At 41.7% G+C, this 22,486-nt stretch overlaps 1 protein-coding gene across 1 annotated transcript in view; it reads left to right on the top strand.

Annotated features, from left to right (window-relative positions):
• ankrd13b (ankyrin repeat domain 13B) overlaps window positions 1–22,486 on the top strand; it is a gene marked incomplete at both ends in the record, with an annotated part of 61,385 nt that overhangs the window by 6,602 nt on the left and 32,297 nt on the right. Inside the window, 4 exons of the mRNA XM_083985849.1 lie at window positions 14,042–14,177; window positions 16,861–16,985; window positions 20,576–20,621; window positions 21,078–21,221. Of these exons, the coding sequence (XP_083841975.1) occupies window positions 14,042–14,177; window positions 16,861–16,985; window positions 20,576–20,621; window positions 21,078–21,221 (451 nt within the window). The remainder of the gene's footprint in view (window positions 1–14,041; window positions 14,178–16,860; window positions 16,986–20,575; window positions 20,622–21,077; window positions 21,222–22,486) is intronic.

Raw genomic sequence — 22,486 nt, 5'->3', positions numbered from 1 at the left:
GCGCGTTTGAAAAAGAACAGGACCATGTAAGGAGTAATGGTCTATCTCAAGACAAAGGCAGGAAATGACACAAACATCTCTGCTTTCTCTGTCTCTGTTGCTGCTCTTTGTCCCCTCTCGTGTCTCTGTGACTGACCCCCGGCTCTGTCGTTTTCCTTCGCTGCGTGGTTTGATTATGATGCCCTCGGCCCTCTGCAAGGTGCTAATGTTAAATCAGCATTATAAAATCTTATGCTAGGTTCTTCCTGGCTGGAGGGAATGGAGCCATAAATTGCAGCTCTCATGTTCATTGCCTTCACTCTAGGCCTGAATCTTTACACCAACCATCTGCTCTCCTCCTGCACCTGTTTGCTATAAGCCTCCTCTCTCCCCTTGCACCCCATGTCCTCTCTGCCGTCTTCTCCCTGTCCCCTCAAATCACACCCACCCACGGTATAAAGTTTACCTCATCTGCTTCTTCTGGTATCCTCCATCCGTCTTTGCCTCCAACCGTTCATCTATCACCCCTCCTACTCTCCTCAGAGTGATGGAACTCGGGTGCTGATTGCTGCACAGCAACTCCACAACGATATGAGTCGGGGTCACATATGTTTAAGTTGCTGAAAGCTTTTATCAGAGCGAGGTAAAGAGAGAAAGAGACACGGATCGGCAGTAGCTAACCCTCGTCGTCACCCAGGCGGTTTTCAGCATGGGGTGCAAATGTCCTGACCTCTATCTACTGTAAGACGCCATCAAAAACCCTGAACACGGCATCAATGATAAACTAAGAATTGTAGGATTGTTATGATTGTTGGACTGTGGTTTTGTGTGGGGAAATAATCTGCTAAGAGTGGTGGTCCAGAATTGCAAGGATGGGTTCTCATTGAATAATATATAATTATTAGGAATTCATATTTCTAAGGAACCTTGGGGCAAGTTTATGCAGGAATGAAAACTGGCCACTGGCAGAATCATCAACTGTGTCTGTAGTAATACTAGTGTTGCATTGGATAGGAGTGAAGCCTTAAAGGGATAGTTCAACATTTTGGCAAATTGGCCCATTGCCATAATCCCTACTTTTAGGAGTAGGTTTGTTACCTTTAATTGTCGGTGCAAGCTATTTTTAGAACGGCGGAGCAGAGCCGTGAGCTGCTCAGAGCTACTGTACACTACGGAGGCTAATGGGATTTCTTGGTTTCCCTCATCAAACTCATCAAATACACAATCCAACAACTCCAAAACGCTCTGGTGGACAAGTTGTGACCTGCACATTCACCACGCTATGAGATAATAACAGAACGTTAGTTGTTTTAGAGGTAAATTCATGCAAAACCACTGCTGCGCGTTCCTGTCGGGCGCAGTTTTTCGGCAAGCAGTCTCTGCATTTTCCTCTAAAACAACTCTGTTTCGTAACGTTCTGTTATTATCTCATAACCTGGTGAATGTGCAGGTCGCAACTCTTCCACGAGAGCGTTTTGGAGTTGTTGGATTGTGTATTTGATGAGTTTGATGAGAGAAACCGAGAAATCCCATTAGCCTCCGTAGCGTAGCTCTGAGCAGCTCGCGGCTCTGCTCCACCGTTCTAAAAATAGCTTGCACTGACAATTAAAGGTAACAAACCTACTCCTAAAATTATAGTGATTATGGCAATGGGCCAATTTGCCAAAATGTTGAACTATCCCTTTAAGTTGAGGCTTGTGATTCTCCAGTCAGTTCTTGTTCCAGTCCACACCTGTGGTTATTGGCTGTGTATCCTCTAAAAAATCCCTTGGGATATTCCTGCATGTTCCCTCGTAAAGGTGCACCAACCGGGAGCTATAGCAAGTAATAGATGGATGGTTATTTGCCTCTTTCCCAAGGTTTGGAGTTGTTTTGTAACTGAAGACGTGGTTTGCTGACTGTGACTCTTTGAGGCTGCAGTGCGTTGTGCTGTCGGCAGCTGTCTGCAGATAAAGACACGGCTCTTCAATATAGCCAAGCTCAAGTATGTTCCTTTTAAATTGTTATAAACATCTAGCAATGACAAACAAATGCCCACATCTACTTAGCCAGTATAGTGAATTAATAAAGGCTTTCTCAGATTGTTGTTTGTGTTTTGTCACGAATACACATTTGTGGTGCTGGACTCGATGGCAAACAGATATTTTAAAGACTTGTAGACCTTTGAGCTTCGGTGTGTAGTGCTTGAACAAATCTATATATTTTTTTCAAATGAGATGTAGGAAATTACCCCTGAATCAATATGCTGACATTTCGTATGGATTTGTGCTGCTGCATTGGCCCTTAGTTTCATGGTGAAACACACCAGTTATAGCATAACTGGTGCACTTGAGTTTATCCATGTTGTCATGTGCACATACATGAAGTGAAGTGTAAACAAATGCATTTTAAAACATGGTGGTATCTGCTAAATGTGACCCGCACATCTGGCAGTGAATTGCTAAATGTGACAGCGAAAATGACTCTATAATTTCATTACCAGTCCTGACTGAGCAGCACAACCATTACTTGCCAGACCACTGGGTTTACCTGAAATTGCTACATAATTCACACACACGCAAACACACACACACACACACACACACACACACACACACACACACACACACACACACACACACACACACACACACACACACACACACACACACACACACACAGCCACAAAAAAACAAAGTGACAGCTGTGATGTTTCACTCCAATAGGCTACATTATGTGATTATGCTCTTTTATAGCGTATGCACTGTCTGCTTCATTCAAACACAAGATTTGCTCCCTCCATCTGTGAGTGTGCTTGGATCTCTGCGAGTGAGACTAAGTTGAGTTTTTCTCTCTCGCTCTATCTCCATGTCGGCCCTGGTGCACGTCGTCTCCACTGGTTGTTTTGGTGAGGTCTGTCACTGTCTGCTTACTGCAACAAACAGGTGTCAGCACCTTTAGATAAACATCAGAGAAACTCTCTCTTTGCGCCCGGTGCTATTCTGACAGGTCCATCATCACGCCGCCCATTTGCGCTTTCATTATCTCTCCCTGTCTTCTCTCTGACTGTCTGTCTCCCTATCTATCCGTAGAGATTGGCTCTGACAGTAAATAGACAAAGTGCACTGAAACAGAGAAACATTAAATATGCTGGAATGTAGGTCAGCGTTTTCACTTCTATTCGTGATTTGGTGCATTTGGTCTTATTTCCACTGCTCGAATTCACAGTCCTTTCATGCACCTGCAGAGGTGGAAATGAATCCTGGCGCTAGCTGCGTTAAGATGAGCGCGAGACGTTGCTTGCGAGAGGTTTTGTTATTCTTCTGCAGGGTTATCAGCACCGTTTGTTCTGCTCACTCTATCATCTGTGACGCAGGTTTTGTACTGTCCTTTTTATTTCTGAAGCGGTGTCACATTGAAAATGGATCAGGGTTTCATGGCAGCCTTGCGTTTGTCAAAGTCTCCTCTGGATGGAGAATCACAGAGGCGAGAAAGGGAGGCAGCGGGGGGGAGGAAAAGTTATTTTTATACTCCTCCCTCCCATCGCCACCCTCTGCTCCTGTGCGCCCCATGCACAAACATTTTGGGAAAGCTGCTGTATGCGTATATGCACAATTTTGTGTGTGTCTGTGTGTGTCGTGGGTAGTATATGTGTGTGTATGGTGTTTGTATGAAAGATTGATGTTGGCCTAAGTACCTGCCAAGCTGCATCAGACCAAGCACACACATAGCAAGGGGGAGAGAGAGGGAGGATGGGGTAGAGGGGTAAAGGGAAGGAGCAGATGCCACAGATAGAGATGCCTATCAATAATGCAACCTCCACTGGGCTCACTATTGAGGGAGGGAAGGAGAGGATAACCTGGGAAGAGTTTGATTATAAGACACAGATATGGGTTAATGAGAGACAAAGTAGAGGGAGAAGGAGACGGGTGAAATCAAGCGTCAACGGTGCAAAGAAAAGAAAAATCTAGCAAAGACAGAGATGCAGATCTGGAAGAAAAGAAAAATTAAAAGAGGAAAGTGTTGGAGGTGTTAAAGAGAGTTTTAGGGAACCAGAAGATGAAGGCATACAAGTATGGAGAGAAGATAAATGGAGGCTAGTCAGAGAAAACATGAACACTGTGGTCCCATTAAGTCGCAATTGTATGCAAACACATGCAGAGCTGCCACAGTCAGGAAAAGAAGAAATACTTACATCTCATTATAAATGCAAAGTTTTTCTCCTCATAACAAGGAGTTGTACTGTATGTCATGATAAGGGGAATATTTTCTTCTTTACAATGCAACAGTGTGACGTGATGCTGCTGATGCAGAGACTTTATCCTTTTGTATGAGGGGCACAGAGTCTCGCGGCCACGTTATAACGTCACTTTCTTTCAGAATGGGACAAGCTGCTTTTGTTGTTTCTGCACTTTCATGATAATGTCATCTGTCTTCTGCAACAAAAGCAATAGGTCAGATATACCACTAAAAAGGAAGTGGATTCATTATTTCCCTCGCCCACCAGCCAGCAGCACAACTTCACTTACATAATTAAGCCGTCTGATATGGATTATGATTGTATTATTATTCAATATTTAGATAAACATATATTTTTGAAAATATAATAGGCTACTATAACGACAGAGCCAGGTTTGTTGTTTCCCCATGTTTTCAGCCTTGTGCTAAGCTAACTGGGTACTGGCTCCAGCTAGCTACAGTTTACCTAAACTGTTTTAATGTAGCTAGCTAATATGCTAATTTACACTGCATGTTGAAATTGGCTTTATCTTATTATGCCTACAAGTTATATACTATGTTTTACTCTGTTTTATTCTTGTATTTTTAGTGCACGGAACAAGAGATAAATTATGAATCAATAATCCCTGAATCCCATTTACAGTGATAGTTGCTTCACTGTCAGAGTCCTGGTGTTGTGATTACAATGTCACTTTAAAATAGCAGAGCCTCGTTAATGTCTGAACACTTAACACCTGTGACTTGCACGCTCTATAAAAAGGCTCATCAGATACATTGCCATTAATTCAGTCACAGCTACATCCCAGATCTGATGACATAACGTTTAAAATAAGATTAATCTTGGCTGTGGAAATAGATTAAAACCATTTTGGGGCCATTTAGCGGGGTTTCATATTTACATGAGCCGTTAAAAATCTGATCAATGTGTCTTCGTGTAGCCAGAAGTTACCCGCCGTACATAATGTGCCAGCAGCAGCCGCCGTGTGACACACCCTGCCTTCGCCGTGCTCTTTGTGTGACCACAGTGTGCCCTCTGTTGTGATGTCATTGTCGAGTGAGCAGAGAGAGAGAGAGCCAAGAGACGAACAGGGATGACATAATGTCCCTACTGTAACTACCGAACCACACAAGTCAAACACAATGCCTATGAGATTGTCTGTGAGAGAGAGAGACACATGGCCCATTAGCTGAAAACAAATATCTCCTCCATAGTTCCTCTTTAGTTAATGGGGAAGGGGAACTTAAAGTGTTCTTCATCATGATTTAGTTCTAAGACCGTGTGTGTGTGTGTGTGTGTGTGTGTGTGTGTGTGTGTGTGTGTGTGTGTGTGTGTGTGTGTGTGTGTGTGTGTGTGTGTGCCTGTACAGTATGTGTGTGTGTGTGTTTTCTTTTTCAACTGAGCATTGTTCACATGTGAATGAGTAAGTATGTCAGCATGTCTGCAGGTCACTGTGTAGCGGTGGGAGGAAGTTAGCTCTGAGTGGACTTAAGTGGTGCTCCTGTGTGTGTGTGTGTATGTGTGTGTGTGTGTGTGTGTGTGTGTGTGTGTGTGTGTGTGTGTGTGTGTGTGTGTGTGTATGCACAACTGGTGTTACTGTGCTGTGCTGCTAAGCACATCACAATGCTTGCCGAGCCGCTGCTTGCCCACACTTCTCCTCCCCCTTAATAAAGTTTGCAACGTTTTGAACTTCATCTAGAGCTCACTGTAAATTATAAGTCTCTCTGCGCTCGGTTAAAGGAGAATTCCGGTCATTTTTGACCCCTAAATCGTTGTCCTGATGGTCACCCAGTGTTGGGGGGAGCAAAAAGCACGACTAAAATTGATGCAGTCAAACCGGAGTTACGTGGCTAGACGGCGCTGGCGCTAGCGACAACGCTAACCCATGGGGCAATTCTTTCAACCACAACAAACACTTAAAAAACAATCAAATATCTATGGTACATGACTCGAATCCTTACGAGACACCACTGAACTCATATAGTGTACAATATAAACCGGTATAAACTTTGTGTTTTTGCATGTAGTCACTCACCTCAGACAGCCGAACTCTGAAACGTCCTGGAAAGACATTACTATCCGATCGCAGAGCGCCTGCTCTCCCCGCCACAGAAACAAACACTTTTTCCTTGTTGTGATGATTTCTTTACAAAAAGGAGATATTTTGGACATTACCACTGCACTGCTAGACCATTTATTTTTGTAAAGAAATCAACACAACAAGTAAAAAGTGTTTGTTTCTGTGGCGGCGGGTTTGCCTGCATCAATTTTAGTCACGTTTTTTGCTCCCCCCAACACTGGGTGACCACCAGGACAACGATTTAGGGGTCAAAAATGACTGGAATTCTCCTTTAACTCTGACCGCCGTCTGTCACTCTTCTTCCCGCCTCCTTCTCATGCAAATTGGATCAAATGAACAGCAGCGAATTGCAGTTTGTGACAGACACTGCTTTCTGATAGAGTTGCAGGGTGTCATCACAGCAAAATGTCAGCTCTGCTGCTGATATGACAAGTTTGACACAGGGTAGCCTACTGACTGTATGTGTTGCACCGCGGTGGTGGTTCCCGATTATATTGAAAGAGAAGTGGTGGCAGAGCGGCTGCTGGATCAAAATGTCAGTCCACATTGAAGATATCTCACCCTTTGAGATGTCTGATTCCCTTTGAGCAACTTGTGAAAACGTCCAGGACTGACAGCGAAGGTGGCGGCGAAGCTCCTCGGTCTCAGTTACCAAGTTCTGACTTTGAATAAGGTCAAAACACAGGAACAAAGATTAATGTGAAACACCCAAATGCTGATATGCGGGCTATAGTTTGTCAAGCTCACTTACCAAGATAATAAATGCAGCAAATTGCATTGCATGCCTATGGTATAATGCACCACAGTTTATTGCTAAATGAAAAAATATAAGCCAAGAAGAGAGGTTATATTCTCATATTCTTCTGTTTTTTAATCAGTCTTATATTGAGAAAAAGGAGCTACATATGCTATGTTAGGAGACTACAGTTTCTGGTTTTCTAGGGACACATTTGCAGGACACTGTTTCTTGCAACACTGTCCCAAACATATGTAATCCTACTCTAATATTAACTATATAACCATAAATCTAATCAGTATGCTGCTGTGGTGAGTCCTAGAAACGTGGTCTAAGGACTGAGCGTCCTGAAACTGCAGGAAACATGGAGCAAGGGGAGGCAGCTAGTGAGGCTACACTTCATTGGATTCCTGTGTTGTCTCCTTGTCATCCTGTGTTGTATATTGTACAGACTGTTTTCTGGCAGCGCCGTGCACTCTCCCCAACCTGTCTCCTTCCATATCCCCCCCTTCCTTCTGTAATAATCCCACTGCCGTCCCATCTATACTTTCCCTCTCTCTATTTTCCTATTTTCTGTCTCCTTCTACCTCACCACATATTTCTGTTTCTCCTTTCTCATTGTTAGCATCCCTCCAGCTCCCTGTGTGTCTTTATGCTGCATTTCAGCGCCACAGCTCTTGCATGCAGAGTAATTGAAATTGAGTACAGCTGTAATCTTTTTTTTTTTTTTTTTTTTTTTTTTTACCATCAGCTTGTTTCAATCTCTTGCTCGTACATCCATGTTGGGAGGAGATGTTTTCCAAGTCTCACTATTAATATTCAGTTAGGGTTAGGGTTTTTTAACCCTTCTCTTGTGTTCGGGTCACCGTTGACCCGTTTTCAGGTTTTACATGCATAAAAGTACCACATAGATTTGTTTATAGCATCAAGGCTTTTTGACTTTGTCAGAAACCTCTATTTAAACAAACTAAAACAAACAAAAAAAACGTTTCACAAATTTCTAAAATGCTCTGGTTAAAATTATGACATTTGTGGTGTTAGGGTCAATTTTGACACGGTTATAACGATAAGAACAATAAGTAGAGTCAAACCTGCAAAACCAAACTTTTCATGGATAAGGAAGCCTAACAATGTAACCAAGAGATGAGAAACAAATGGGATGATAAATAATTGTTTTAGTGTGTTTTACAGCTGATTTAAGACTCGGGTCAAAACTGATCCTACCACCATAGATGGTAGCAGAAAGCTGACAATAGGAAGGTTCAATTGAAGCCAAGGGGTATACTGACAAAAAAGGTCCAGAGACCCACACCAAAAAATATTAACACCAACATTTTCATGGATAAGGAAGCCTAACAATGTAACCAAGAGAAGAAAAACAAATTGGATGAAAATAAATGTTTTTAGTGTATTTTACAGCTGATTTAAAACACGGGTCAAAACTGACCCGAACACCATAGATGGCAGTAGAAAGCTGACACAAGACGAAGGCTAAATGATGAACCCCTGGTGTTAGATATACAAATTCATCCCTGTGACTCTTGTAATCATCCATTTGATGCCTAAACACATGTTGTCCACAGTGTCCTTTGAGATGTGGCTTGTGTCAAACATGCACACGCAGCATTGAGAGTGGTGTATTTACATATTATATACCTGATCTCGGTTCGCTATCCGCTGCACACAAACAAAGCTGACTGCTTGCTATCTTTGCCCGCGTTGCTATGACGCTCCATCCCTCTGTTCCCCAGCCTCCGCGGCTCCTGAGGGACACCCCATGTTGTTCTCTCCTTCAGCTATCCTCCTCTCCTCCTCTCCCTGTCGTTCTCTTTCTCATCTCTTTCCTCACCCCTCTCCACGGGCTTTGTTTCTCATTGCAATCCCTTGTTTTTTTTGCCTTTTCTCTCTCTCTCTCTGCCCATCTTCACGTGTCTTACATGTTAGATTTGATGCTGATGGGCACTTTCTTACAATAAAACCTTTTTTTCCACCCACATTATTTGTGTCTGTTTCAGTCTCGTACTCAATTTCTTCAGGGTTGCATTTTAAAAAAGAGCGACGCAGAGTAAAGATCTCTCGACGACGGAGCTGGAGATTTCACAGCGAAACATCCATTACTGTAACACACAGAAACCATGGTGTCATGTTCTTGTTATTGAGTTTTGCTTTCCTGAACGGAAGATGTTTAAACATTTTAGGAGTGAGTGAGTGTCATGTATGAAGATTTGTATATTGTGTCTGCAATGCATTTGCATTCGTACTCCTCCAACCATGTTTGTGTGTGGTTTTCCTCATTTCCTTCAAATGTAACTGCTCAACATATTGCCCCGAACTGCTGAGTCTCCCTCTCTCTGCTCAGGTCCTAAGAGGTTAACTTGTGTTAGACAGCAGCTGTATGTCATAGCAGGATAGCCTATCATACAGTGGCCACAGTAAACAGCTTCCTCGTATTGAGTTGCTCTCTTGTTTGGTGTATTTTCAGTTGCTTAAAAATTAATCTTCAATACATTTCCTCCCTCTCCTCTCTTTTGATTTAGGGATTTATGTGGATCAATATGGTGTTCAGACCTTCTCCTTTTATTCCTTTGCTCAGCAATACATTTTTTTCTGATATATTGTTCACAGTGGTATTAGCCACACTGTTAAAAACCCCAACTCCAAATGGTCTTGTTTCTTTTCCTAGAAAGCAGTTCCCACAGCCAGGGCCGTAGCCAGGATTTTTGAAATACCGAGGTCATAGTCGTGGTGCGCGGGGGGGTGGCGTCAGAAATTTGGGGCAATTTTATATTAAAAGGCTTCAATCTGGTGCACTTTGACAGATAAAAACTACACACATCATATTAGATTAATGCCATTTTTATGATATTATCATCACTAGTGATCATCCAGAGAAGACCCAACTTCACTGAATTCTGATGAGAACACACCACATATTACAAACAGTAGACTGTAGACCTCACATTCGTAGCAGCCACAGAGTAGCAAAAATATTATATTATAAAGTTTAATTCCAGCTCGAAAAAAAAAAGTCTGAAATGCAATGTGAAGGTCCTGGTTGTTAACATAAAGATTAACAGGTTTCTAGGGTGAAGTGTGCACTCTTTTTTTTACCATAGCTATAGCCTACTATTTTTGGGTGACTTCCTTCTGGAGCGTCAGCTGTGTTCCTCACTTTGAAACAGGCCCAGGAAGTTTGTTTGCTTTTCCTTATAGTTACCACAAACATACATCTGACTGCTCCTTGTTGCAGCAAATTTTGGTTTGTGTTATAATTGGTTATTCACGTTGTGTAGCTATGTAGTATTTCACATTTCTATGCATATTTTTTATTAGTAAAATATTGGTGTCAAACTTCATTTCGGTTGTATGGTCTTCTTTGAATGGGATAATATGAAGAGGTCTAGGTGAAATCAAAATGAGCCAAAAACAGTTGTATTTGGATGGAGTGAATATTATGACACAGGCTATTAGTGAAATATAGCCTAATTAGTTTTCCAAAGGTCAAATTCCACCTGGACATACGTATCTCTGATAATAAAACAGCTGCAAAATTGCTCAGGTTCATTTTTTTAGCATCTACTTTTACACAGTTAGCCTACACATTACTTATTCATTTGCCTGATATCCCATGATTCAAAGGTAGATTTTACTCTAATGTGATTTTTGTTAGTATTCTTACTAGGCAGAGATGAAAAATTTACATTTTCTACTGTAGCCTACTCCAGACATGTCTGTAGTAATCTCACCGGTCTTAGCTTTCTTTAAATAAATAAATAAAAAAGACTGAAATAAAACTAATGGTTGCCTAAACTTTACACCGTATGCTAATTGTTAAATCTGTCCAAAAAATTTTAGAAACAATTTCACAGTCTTTGTTTGTGAAATATTTGTGCTTGTGCACCACATATGCTCACATCTTGTGCATCTCCTGGGGGCTAAGCCCCCCCTGTCCTTAAAACTTAGTGACGCCCCTGTCTGTAAACATAAAATGTATCATGTCACTGTGCTTTTCACATAAAGTTGATGGAAGAATGGACAGTGCAGATGCCCCCTCAGTATAGTATCTGCAGGAAAGAGGTCTCTGCTCTCCCCCACTTAGCTCAACTAGTGCATAGTGCAGGACACAGACAGTAAACGGCGCTGAATTGACGCTATTAAACAGCTGTTTTCTCCGCATACATGAGGTTCCGTCCCGAAATAATACAGCGCTTCAAGTGCACGTATGTACGAAACTTTTACAGTGTAACAACTGGTTGGAAAGAGTTTATCTAGAGCCGACTCACTCAGTAGCATTCTCCTCCATGCACACAGGCCCCGCGACGCGCTGTATCACTCGCTTTTTCCGAATGAATCGTCTTTTATCCCGCGACCAGTAAACAAACACCAGCGTACGTGAGGGCGTCAATAAACAAGAGCATTATGCCTACCGGAATTGTTTGGACAAGAGAGGAGTCACTCAGTCACCTTCCATCTGTCCTCCCTAATACTTTGCACTTTTTTTTTTTTTTTTTTCATTCATTTGGCCGAAAAAAATACCGAGGTCATGACCTCGGTGTCCTCAATGGTAGCTACGGCCTTGCCCACAGCTTCCTTAAGGTCTTCATTAAAGTGCTGATTCTAAGTCACGCCACTTATCTCTTAGAGTAATCCTTAATTAGAATTCAAGCCCACAACGGGTTGACAGAACTGACCTTGGATCAGCCCACACGCCGGATAATGGTGGCTGTCAGCAGCTCTGTTTAATTGGATGGCAGATCTGAGATCGGTGTTGTAAAAGTTGCTGATTTCGGGGGGAGCGCACACTGCAGAGAGAGGCAACACAACAGTGGTGCATAGAACAGCCAGGGGAATAGACACAGAGAAAGAAAGAGAGAGGGATGGGCAGCTTCATGCAGTGCTATAAAGCAAGTAGTTGATTAAGTCAATTGATTTGTATGGAGACATGACATCTCATTACCAGCACCACAGTTCATGTGGTAATAAACAAATTTTATGTAACGTACATGGCCACTGCCGCTGTTTGACACGGTTTAACACTTGTTGGATTTGTCGGAGTCTTGCTGATCAATTACGACATGTTACTGTGTCAAATGATACTGCGGAGGGTGCCAATACCGAGTGACTCATCCAGTCGTTTTTTTCTTCTTTTTTTTCCCATCACACTTGAACTGGCGCGCCTATAAATACATGTGAGGACCCGCAATAGACCAGCACTTCCCAACTGTGGTGGCACAGTTATTCAGCTCACATGTCTGAAATGGAAAATCCCCCCCATAACATATTGCCCACAAGGTTGTAGCCTAATGTATTCGTATTTCCAAAAACTCCCTTATAATCCATCTTCTGTGATTCAATACAATGCTTTTGTACCAGAAATTGGACACTGATGCTACTAAAAACCTGCTTAGCTTAGCATTTAAGACTGGAAACACAGGGATAAGACACCCTGCCTACCTTTGTTTAAAGGTAAAGGAAAACAGATATGTAAAAAATTAATAGCTTTGTTTATTTATGGGGAGTAACATGCTAAAATTATTATTTTAGTCATTTCTATTCCAGACTTTATGCTAAGCTAACTCTAGCTACATGGTTAGTTTATACCGCCTTTCTCATTGAACCAATGTCAAAAGAGCAAATGTTTTTCCAGTGAACAGCTTCTCGACTTCTCGACACAGATACATTTTGCAAAAACATTGTCTGGCATGTCCTAATAACACGCATCTTTCATGTGTTTGTTACAAACATGCACCAAAAAGGCAGAGGCATCAGTGTGTTAGTATTCAGAGCATCAAACGTGATCTCCAGCTGCCTTCCAAATATATTTTTACTGTGTCTGAGAGGCTTTTAAAAAGCCGACCGCAATAATTCCTTTTAATTTGGTGCATCACAGTAATGGTATGATTGATATGAAAGATTAACACTAATGTAATACGGCTGACAAATGAGGTCTTGTTGACAGGCTGAAAACAGAGTGGAGCTGAGAGCTGAAGCAAAGACTCCAGCGTTAATTAGGCCTATGCTTCCTGCTCAGCAATGTTGTTCACAGTTACACATGTTCAGAAGAGGAAAAAGAAAAAAGCATGTAGCTACAGTATGTGACAAAAATGCTGTAGGTTAGATTCTCTGCTGGCCCAACAGAGAGCTGCTCTTTTTTACTTTATCAGCCCACATTTTCCTGCCAGGATTCAGACTGTCTTCGCCTGAACCTGAAGTTTTAAAGACTAGCATAGAAGAAGAAGGCTGCATAAAAAATCCCCAAGGCCAGGATAAAAGAGCATAGTGCTTCCCTTAACCCATTTCACCCGGCTCAGAGAAAAGGTGGGATGCAGGAGTGCAGCACCCGGCCATGTTGGAGTGGTGACAGATCAATTAGCACCTGTCACTGTCTCCGTCTTCTCTCTGTCGTCATTGCTGCATGCACTTGTATTCCTATTATATTTTACTGCTTCCTCCCTCCTCTGTCTGAGCAAGGAGAGCACTACAATGATACACAATTAACCCCCGGTTTCCTCTCCTCCTCCTCCTCCTCCTCCTATGCTCTCCTGTCTTTTGTCCTTTACACTGCAAAAACTCAAAATTTTTCCAAGAATATTTGACTTATTTCTTGTCAAAATGTCTCATTTCTAGTCAAAACTAATTTCTTTCCACTTAAAATGAGATTCATCACCTAAAAATTAACTTGTTCTTAGATAATTTTCACTTGTTTCAAACTTGTTTCAAACAAATCTGCCAGTGAAAGCAGGTTTTTTTCTGCTCATAATAAGGAAGAAAAACTTGCTCCACTAGCAGATTTTTCTACTTATTTCAAGTGAAAATATCCTTTAAAGAAGTAAAAAGTGTCTAAAAACGAGCTACTTTTTAATGTGATGAGTCTTGTTTTTAGTAGAATGAGATTTGTTTTGACTAGAAATAAGACAAATATTCTTGGTAAGATTTTGAGTTTTTGCAGTGTCCTCCCTCTTCATCTATGCTCTCCTGTCTTTTGTTCTTTACAACAACCCTCTGTCTCCTCTCCTCTGCTTCCATCCAGACTGATCTAGAGACTCTGGACCCTCGTGGTCGGACCCCCCTCCACCTGGCTGTCACACTGGGACACCTGGACTGCACCAGGGTCCTGTTGCAGCACGGAGCTGATGTTAGCAAGGAGAACCGCAATGGATGGACCGGTGAGTATGTGTGTTGTGTGTGCAAGTGATATCATCCATAACGTATAGCACACAGAACTCATTATTAAGTTGTCTGCTGGGTGTTTGAAGATAAGGGGGATTCATGTGTATACAATAATATATTGTTGTCAAACTAATTATGACACTGTGGTATAATTAGAGTAAACAATGGGACCCAGTGGAGAGGAATAGTAGATTCGGTCTCACACTGGTGGTTGAATATTATAACCACATTTCTACCATGGAAACTCCTTTAACCCCCTTTGGAAAAAAAATGCTTTGGATTTATGCAGATAAATGAAACGAAAACAATTAAAGTGTGCCATCCTTCACACAGAAATGTTTCACAGTCTAGACCAGGATACTGACATTCTTATGGGGTTTGCCTTATGCTTTATGGGTTTTGAGGTTGTTTCGATTCAGTCCAATTACCATAAAACAAATCAGGAGCTGGTAAGGAGTTTCTAATTAACTAGTGCCTGATTTGTTCCTTTGTCATTATACTGGTAAATATGGGTCTTTGGGAATTAGTGCTCATTTATTGTATAGACGTTTAACTGCTACCTTGTACTTGTACTTGTACTTGTACCTGGGTGTGTGCCAGCCTCTGTGGGTCCTCACACTCGGCAGATAAGCAAGTGTTGAAGCAGTCAAATTGTTCATTGCAAAGAGCCACAGCAGCGAGCAGTGTAACAACCTACACGTCAAAAACCTTTGATAAACATTTGACAAAGCACTACCAAGCAGTAATCCTGTTTGCTCTGTCCGTGTGTTGTGTTGTAATTTATTGTTCAAAGTAAAAAAAAAAAAAGAAAAAAAAAATTAGGCCTTGGTTTTTTCTTGTTTGTATAACAGACAGTGTAAATTGCCCAGCATTGCCTGTCAGTGAAAAAGACCCAATCACAAATGTCCTGCAATTGCTGCAGTTTTTTGTTAATGGGCCCCTTGGCCACAATAAGAAATCTATAATAACATGTAATATATGATACACCGCATACACTATATTTGCAAAATAGCCCACGGTAATGTTTCCCACAGGCTCTATTGGACTTGGGCGTTGATGGTTAGCACAGTTTTGGCCCCTTAATGCTTTTTTAAAATCACAAATCTCTCCAGGTGGCCCCTGCCAGACATCTCCTCTCTGCTGGCGCTCTGCAGCTAGTGCAGTGTGATGTGGAGTTAAGTCTGGCTATGAGATACTGAGCATGAAATCAATTAATTTTTTAACCGTGAAATTACATTGGTACAACACCCACCGTTAGTGGAGTCCGATATCTCACCTTCATTCAGAGGTGGTTTTTTTTGTTGTCATTGTCCCTCATTATTTAGTTGTGTATTGTGGCAGGTCAGGCTTTTAATGGATTGAATGAATTAAAGGAGAATTCCGGTCATTTTTTTTACCCCTAAATCGTTGTCCTGATGGTCACCCAGTGTTGGGGGGAGCAAAAAACAATCAAATATCTATGGTACATGACTCGGATCCTTACGAGACACCACTGAACTCATATAGTGTACAGTATAAACAGTATAAACTTTGTGTTTTCGCATGTAGTTCTTCACCTCAGATAGCCGAACTCTGAAACGTCCTGGAAAGACATTACTATCCGATCACAGAGCGCCTGCTCTCCCCGCCACAGAAACAAACACTTTTTCCTTGTTGTGATGATTTCTTTACAAAAATAAACGGTGGAGCAGTGCAGTGGTAATGTCCAAAATGTCTCTGACTGTTTATTTTTGTAAAGAAATCATCACAACAAGGAAAAAGTGTTTGTTTGCTCTGCGATCGGATAGTAATGTCTTTCCAGGACATTTCAGAGTTCGGCTGGTCTGAGGTGAGTGATTACATACAAAAACACAAAGTTTATACTGTTTATACTGTACACTATATGAGTTCAGTGGTGTCTCGTAAGGATTTTAGTTGTCGTTTTTTGCTCCCCCAACACTGGGTGACCATCAGGACAACGATTTAGGGGTCAAAAATGACCGGAATTCTCCTTTAAGTCTGGCTATGAGATACTGAGCATGAAATCAATTATTTTTTTAACCGTGAAATTACATTGGTACAACACCCACAGTTAGTGGAGTCCGATATCTCACCTTCATTCTGAGTTTTTTTTTTATTGTTGTTGTTGTCCCTCACTGTTTAATTGTGTAACATGGCAGGTCAGGCTTTTAATGGATTGAATGAATTAAGAGTGAAGCATTAATTACATATTTTGTGTGTACACGTACAAGTCCTTCTGTAGTTGTGAGGACAACTTTTTTTTAGTTTGAAACCATCAAGGTGAGTACATTTTAATGAGGGTTAGACGTGAAGATAAAGAGCACAGAAACGCATTACATCAACAGGTGTCCTCTGAAGTGGAGAGAGACCAGTGTGTGTGGCCTCACTCACATGTTTGCTAATAAAGAAAAAGAAAGGAAATTGATGTATAATTGTCCAAGCGTAGAGCAGCAGCCTGTTAGATTAACAGCAAAGTGGCGGTCTGATGAATGACGGGCGAGCTGCAGTAATTGGTGGTACCAGCTTTTCCGTTGGCCTACTTCAGTTTCTCCTCAATTCTCACGGCCCCCTTAAATTGCTCGAGTGCATAAATTTTAGATGAGGCCTGAGTGATTGGCTCTGTTTTACTCTCCTTTTCCTCTCCCTCCTTCCCTCCCTCTCTCCGTCTCTCTCTTTCAGTTCTTCAGGAGGCGGTGAGCACCAGAGATCCGGAGCTGGTGCGTCTCGTGCTTCGTTACCGTGACTACCAGAGGACTGCCAAGAGACTGGCGGGCATCCCCGTCCTGCTGGAGCAACTGCGCCAAGTGGGATTTCACACAAACACACAAACACACACACGTATACAGCACTTTGATGTACACATGGAAAATGATACTCTCCCATGACCACACATGGATACAAACACACAGATACAAACAAGCACATATGCAGATTGCATACATGGAATAAAACACAAAGATGCACAAACAACAAAGGCAAATCAAAAAGTTGCATTCATTTGAATTGTAGATGAATCTTTTTAATGTTTATTTTTGTTTGAGGATTTGTTTGAAGGTATGAATAACTTTGTTTACTATTCGGTAATGGAAATACACGTAAATGTCTCTGTGTTGCAAAACTGGGCAATCTGACTCATCGCTATCCCCAAAAGAGGGAAGGAAGGAGCGCACGTCGTCCTTAAAGCCACAATAGCAGTAATGGAGAATCCCACACTGGGGAGACTGAATGCTGATTATAATCCTGAGAGGAAAATGTGAGGTGCAATAGATCGTAGTGAAGCTGCTGCAGAGAACAGATGCAGAGAGCTGCGCCTTCACAGACTCTCGTCTTCCTCACACACACATACGTACAGCCTAGCATACTCACATGGTAGACACAACACCCTATATATATAATACAGTAGATAGATAATAGATTTTTTTGGTACGATTATTGTCAGAGAAATAATCACGGTGTTACGATTATCACGATTATTATGCATTAATTGATTTCACAACACTAGTAATGTGTAAAATCAAATAAAGTTAAAATATACATTACTAATTATAAAATATTTTAAATATCTATTAAAATATGACCAATTATTAATCCGCCAGGGGAAGTGTTTGAAATATTCAAGTCATTAATTGTCATCGATACCAAATGTTTAAGTTAAAGCAGAAGTGAGTGATATATTTGTGTTAATATAAGTCTTAAATAGTTATATCTTCCGACAGCAATCACTTACATATGGCGCATTTCCACTAGCACGGCTCGGCTCGGTACGGCTCGGCACGGCACGGCTCGGCTCGGTTTGGTTGTGTTTCCATTACAACTGAGTATCACTAGTACCGCCGTGACGTCATTTACACGTCGCCGAGCAACGCTCTAAACTCAGTAAATATATAACTTTAGCAACATTTGAAACATTTTCAGGCGAGAAAGTAGTCGTTTAGATCCCCAACGTGTTGAAAATCTGACAAAATACCAGCTGTTTACAATTTTGTTTCAACGAAGTCGGCGTTACTAAAGCTAGCCGTAGTGAGCAACGCACTTCCGGTTATTTTCACAAAATAAAATACCCGTTGCCTTTTATCATAAGGAAAGCCATTACGATAGAATTGGTGCTTTTACTTTGAAAACAGGAAGTGAACCTACCCTCGTTGTAGCTAGCTTTAAACCGCCGTTTTGACTCCTATGCTCTCGTCCCGTTAACGGCATTTAACCGTTCAATATGCCTTACCGGAGAGTCTTGCCAGCTCTGAGATCGGCCTGGTTCATTGTAAAACATTTATTTATTGATGTAAATGTGGTGTTTTCTGTGCGTACAGACCCCAAGGCAGTGCTGCTCTTCTGTCTAACCACAAACAAACTTCTGCTACAGCCACAATTGTTAGATTTCATCAATGAGACCAACATTTAAGAGTTTAACCAGCCGGTGGTAAACCTCTAAAAGCCATCGGGTAAGTTAATTAGCGGTCGTTTTCTCCTCGGGGTGACGGTGGTAGGCTGGCCGGCGGAGCACGTCAGGAGCCGGGCTGCTGCCTCTGTGATGTCGCGGTCGCTGCTCGGACCTGGAGCTTCACACTCGAAAAACATCGGGGCAAACTTCTAAACAGCCGTCGTTTGGATAAACTAACCGCACATGGGGATCTAAACAGTTACTTTCTCGCATGAAAAAATATTAAAACTTAATAAAGTCACGTAATAACAGAGCCAGTCTCAATATTAGAAATTCTCTGGTAATAACAGGCTTCAGCAGGAACATTTCTGTTGTCGGTCGTCGCTTCCAGTGACGACACTCATCGGCCAATCAGTGGAAGGCAGTCGGCTGACGTCACGTTTTAGTAACGCTTCGGCTCGCTTGGAACCAGGGCTGAGGTGATACCAAAAATGTACCCGGTTGCAGGTACTGTGTGCTAGTGGAAACACGCAATAGCGCGCCGAGCCGTGCCGTACCGAGCCGAACCGTGCTAGTGGAAATGCGCCAATAGAGTGTTTGGACTGAAACACGGGTCTCTCAGTCCCTCTGCTCTGCTCTGAGCCGAGGAGAAAACATTTATCGTATCCTACAGTTTTTATCCAATGAGGAGCGAGAACGGCATGCAGGGCTGTGTGTGCAGCCAAGGAACGCCGTGAATGTGGTGACGTAGGGACGAGGACTGTTATGATGCGTTCAAGGAAACTCGTATTTTTCCGACCGTGAAGTGGTACCAGTTCGATCTGGTACGAGTTCACCGGTCGGAAGTTACGCGTGGCCGTTATAGTGCACTTTCACCGGTAAAACAGGTCGGAAAAACACGAGTGGGTTGCCTGAAACGCTACAAAGTCGTAAGTTGTGACTTGAAGCTGTAATTTACGATTTCAAAAGCCTGCCTGGAACGCAGCATTAGCGAAAACGACCGGACCACTCACTTCTGCTTTAATTTTATTCTTTTTTTTTTTATTACAAATGACACTCTAGTATTTTAAACTCCTACCAATTCAATGCTACGTTAGGTAAAAGGACCAGTATCTGTGCATTTACCTTTACTTTGGCGCACATCTGCCGACACGGTTCATACATAATCTTTTTTTGGAAAGTGACGGTATTTAGGAATCTTTGCAATCAATTAATTGTGGTTAACCCTTCTGTGGTTCAAACTGACCCAGTCTGTTTCCAGTGGTCCTTCTTTCCTCCCTTCCTTCTGTCTCTCCATCCCTACTTCCTCCCTCCTTTCTCCACTCCTTTCCTTTCTTTGTTCCTCCCTTCCTCCATCCTTCTTTCCCTCTGTTCTCCCTTCTTCCCACCATCATTTCCCTTCCTTCCTTCTTCCTTGACCCAATCTTTCTTTCTTTCTTTCTTTCTTTCTTTCTTTCTTTCTTTCTTTCTTTCTTTCCCTCCATCCTTGCTTCTTCTTCCTTCCTTGACCCAATCTGTTCCCTTTGTCCATCCTTCTTTCCTTCCTTTCTCCCTTCCTAACAGGAGGGTTAATACAACGATTAATTGTGAAAACAATTGTGACATCCCTACATCACAATGTTCCTCATCTGCTGCTGCTGCTCTCACTCACATCACTCTCCTCTCCATCCCTCCATCCATCACTTTTATATTATTCTTCTTGCCAATGAAAGCAAAAAACTTGCTTTCATTGGCAGATTTTTCTACTTATCTCAAGTGAAAATTTGTTTGAAACAAGTGAAAATGATCTAAAAAGAAGTTCATTTTTATGTGATGAGTCTTATTTTAAGTGGAAAGAGATTAGTTTTGACTAGTAATGAGACATTTTGACAAGAAATAAGACATATATTCTTGGAAAGATTTTGAGTTTTTGCAGTGTACTCCTCTGTGCCAGTTCCTCCATCTTTGGCAGAGACAATGAAGCAGAATCCCTGCATTTGTTCACTCTCTTCTCTTCCTCCCCTGTCTGTCCAGGCCCAGGACTTCTATGTGGAGATGAAATGGGAGTTCACCAGCTGGGGTGAGTCTCTTTTTTTGCTCGTGTCATCCGAGTCGGTTAAAACATCCCAGCGTCGACCACGTCAGACCTAATCTCGTTATTTTGTCCCTCTGGGGGCCGAAGAGCCTGTTTCTTCCTGTTGTACTGGACGCTGATGCTCACACACTTCCTGCCCGGCAGAATGTAAATGGCATTTTATCCAAAGCACTTTGCGAAAACCGCAAGTGGACGCGCTGTATCATATTGTCGGTATAAGCCTGCCCTCTGTAGTGGAATCGGGAGAAACTGTACAGTATGTTTATGCAAATACCGCTCTTACATATAGCTACTCAAATTTGCCTGTGAGAGTGGTTTTGGTTTGAATCTATTACAGAGAAACTGCGATCGCTAAGAACCGCTGCTGGGATTAAATTCTGTATGTATATTCATTAGAAATGTCAGAATTGGATTCAAAGCACACCTCTGTCTGCCCCTCAGTGCCCCTGGTGTCTCGTATCTGCCCCAGCGACACCTACAGAGTTTGGAAGAGTGGCCAGTGTCTGCGTGTTGACACCACCCTGATGGGGTTTGAACAGATGACCTGGCAGAGAGGAAACCGGAGCTTCATTTTCAGGGGACAAGGTCAGAGATCGCGCTCAAGCCTCAATCTGTGTGATTATGTGTGTGTGTGTGAGAGAGAGTTTAGCGCTAAAGCACTTCAACCAGACATTAAGTATTCAATAAAGACAATAAAGCTTTGAGTGAATTATGAGAGCAAATGCACTGTCTGTACTCTAAAAGACTAGTTTCACATTTAGGAAAATAGATTTATTCATTTTATATCCAAAGTTAAAAGAGAATACTTCAGAAAGCCACTGCACATTGAGTCACTATTACATTGTGCTGATTAGAGAGCTAACATGTGGTTAATCTGCACTCCAGGATCCTGTACCCCATCTCCCCCTCCAAAAAGAGAAAGAAAGAAAGATAAATTAGCACTGGCTTATAAATGCATATTAAGTGTCTGTCACATTGTCTTTGACTGGATCTTTTTATTCCTTTTTATTTCTACTTTTCCTCAATGTCTCCTTGGTTTTTCTATTCACATCGTAACTCTAATTCATCACCAAAAAAATATCCAGTAATATCTGGGGTCAGACATAGCTACAGTTTATAATGAATCATTGGACAGAAACACCATGCAGTCAGTACAGTCAGTACAGCAGCAATGTTGCAGTTTGAACTCCGGGGTTATGACCTTGTAAAAAAGGATGAGTTTCGATGCCAGAATCAGCACACTGCAAAAATTCAAAATCTTTTCAAGAATATTTGTTTTATTTCTTGTCAAAATGTCTAATTTCTAGTCAAAAGTAATCTCTTTCCACTTAAAATAAGACTCATCACATTAAAAATGAACTTGTTTTTAGATAATTTTTACTTGTTTCAAACAAATTTTCACTTGAAATAAGTAGAAAAATCTGCCAGTGAAAGCAAGTTTTTTGTGCTCGTAATAAGGAAGAAAAACTTGCTCCACCATCAGATTTTTCTACTTATCTCAAATGAAAATAGGCTTGAAAGAAGTAAAAAGTGTCTAAAAACAAGCTACTTTTTAATGTGATGAGTCTTATTTTAAGTATAATAAGATTAGTTTTGACTAGAAATGAGACATTTTGACTAGAAATAAGACAAATATTCATGGTAAGATTTTGAGTTTTTGCAGTGTAACAACAGTGGTGGCTATAACAACAACACTGTTTCTATTGGGCGATCATGTGAGTTCCCACTACATTAGGTCTCAAGCTGAACAAAGCTGAACACTCTGTTGATTTTCTCGGTTCGTTTCGAGCAAATGTGATATGGAGCAAACAGTCACAGAAACTAGTGCAGGTGTTTTTACATTTTACACC

Source organism: Trachurus trachurus (genome assembly GCF_905171665.1).
Source record: "Trachurus trachurus genome assembly, chromosome: 13".
In the NCBI taxonomy this organism is placed as follows: Eukaryota; Metazoa; Chordata; class Actinopteri; order Carangiformes; family Carangidae; genus Trachurus; species Trachurus trachurus.
Note: the sequence above shows the minus strand (reverse complement) of the source record. Positions and strands in the feature narration are given on the sequence as shown.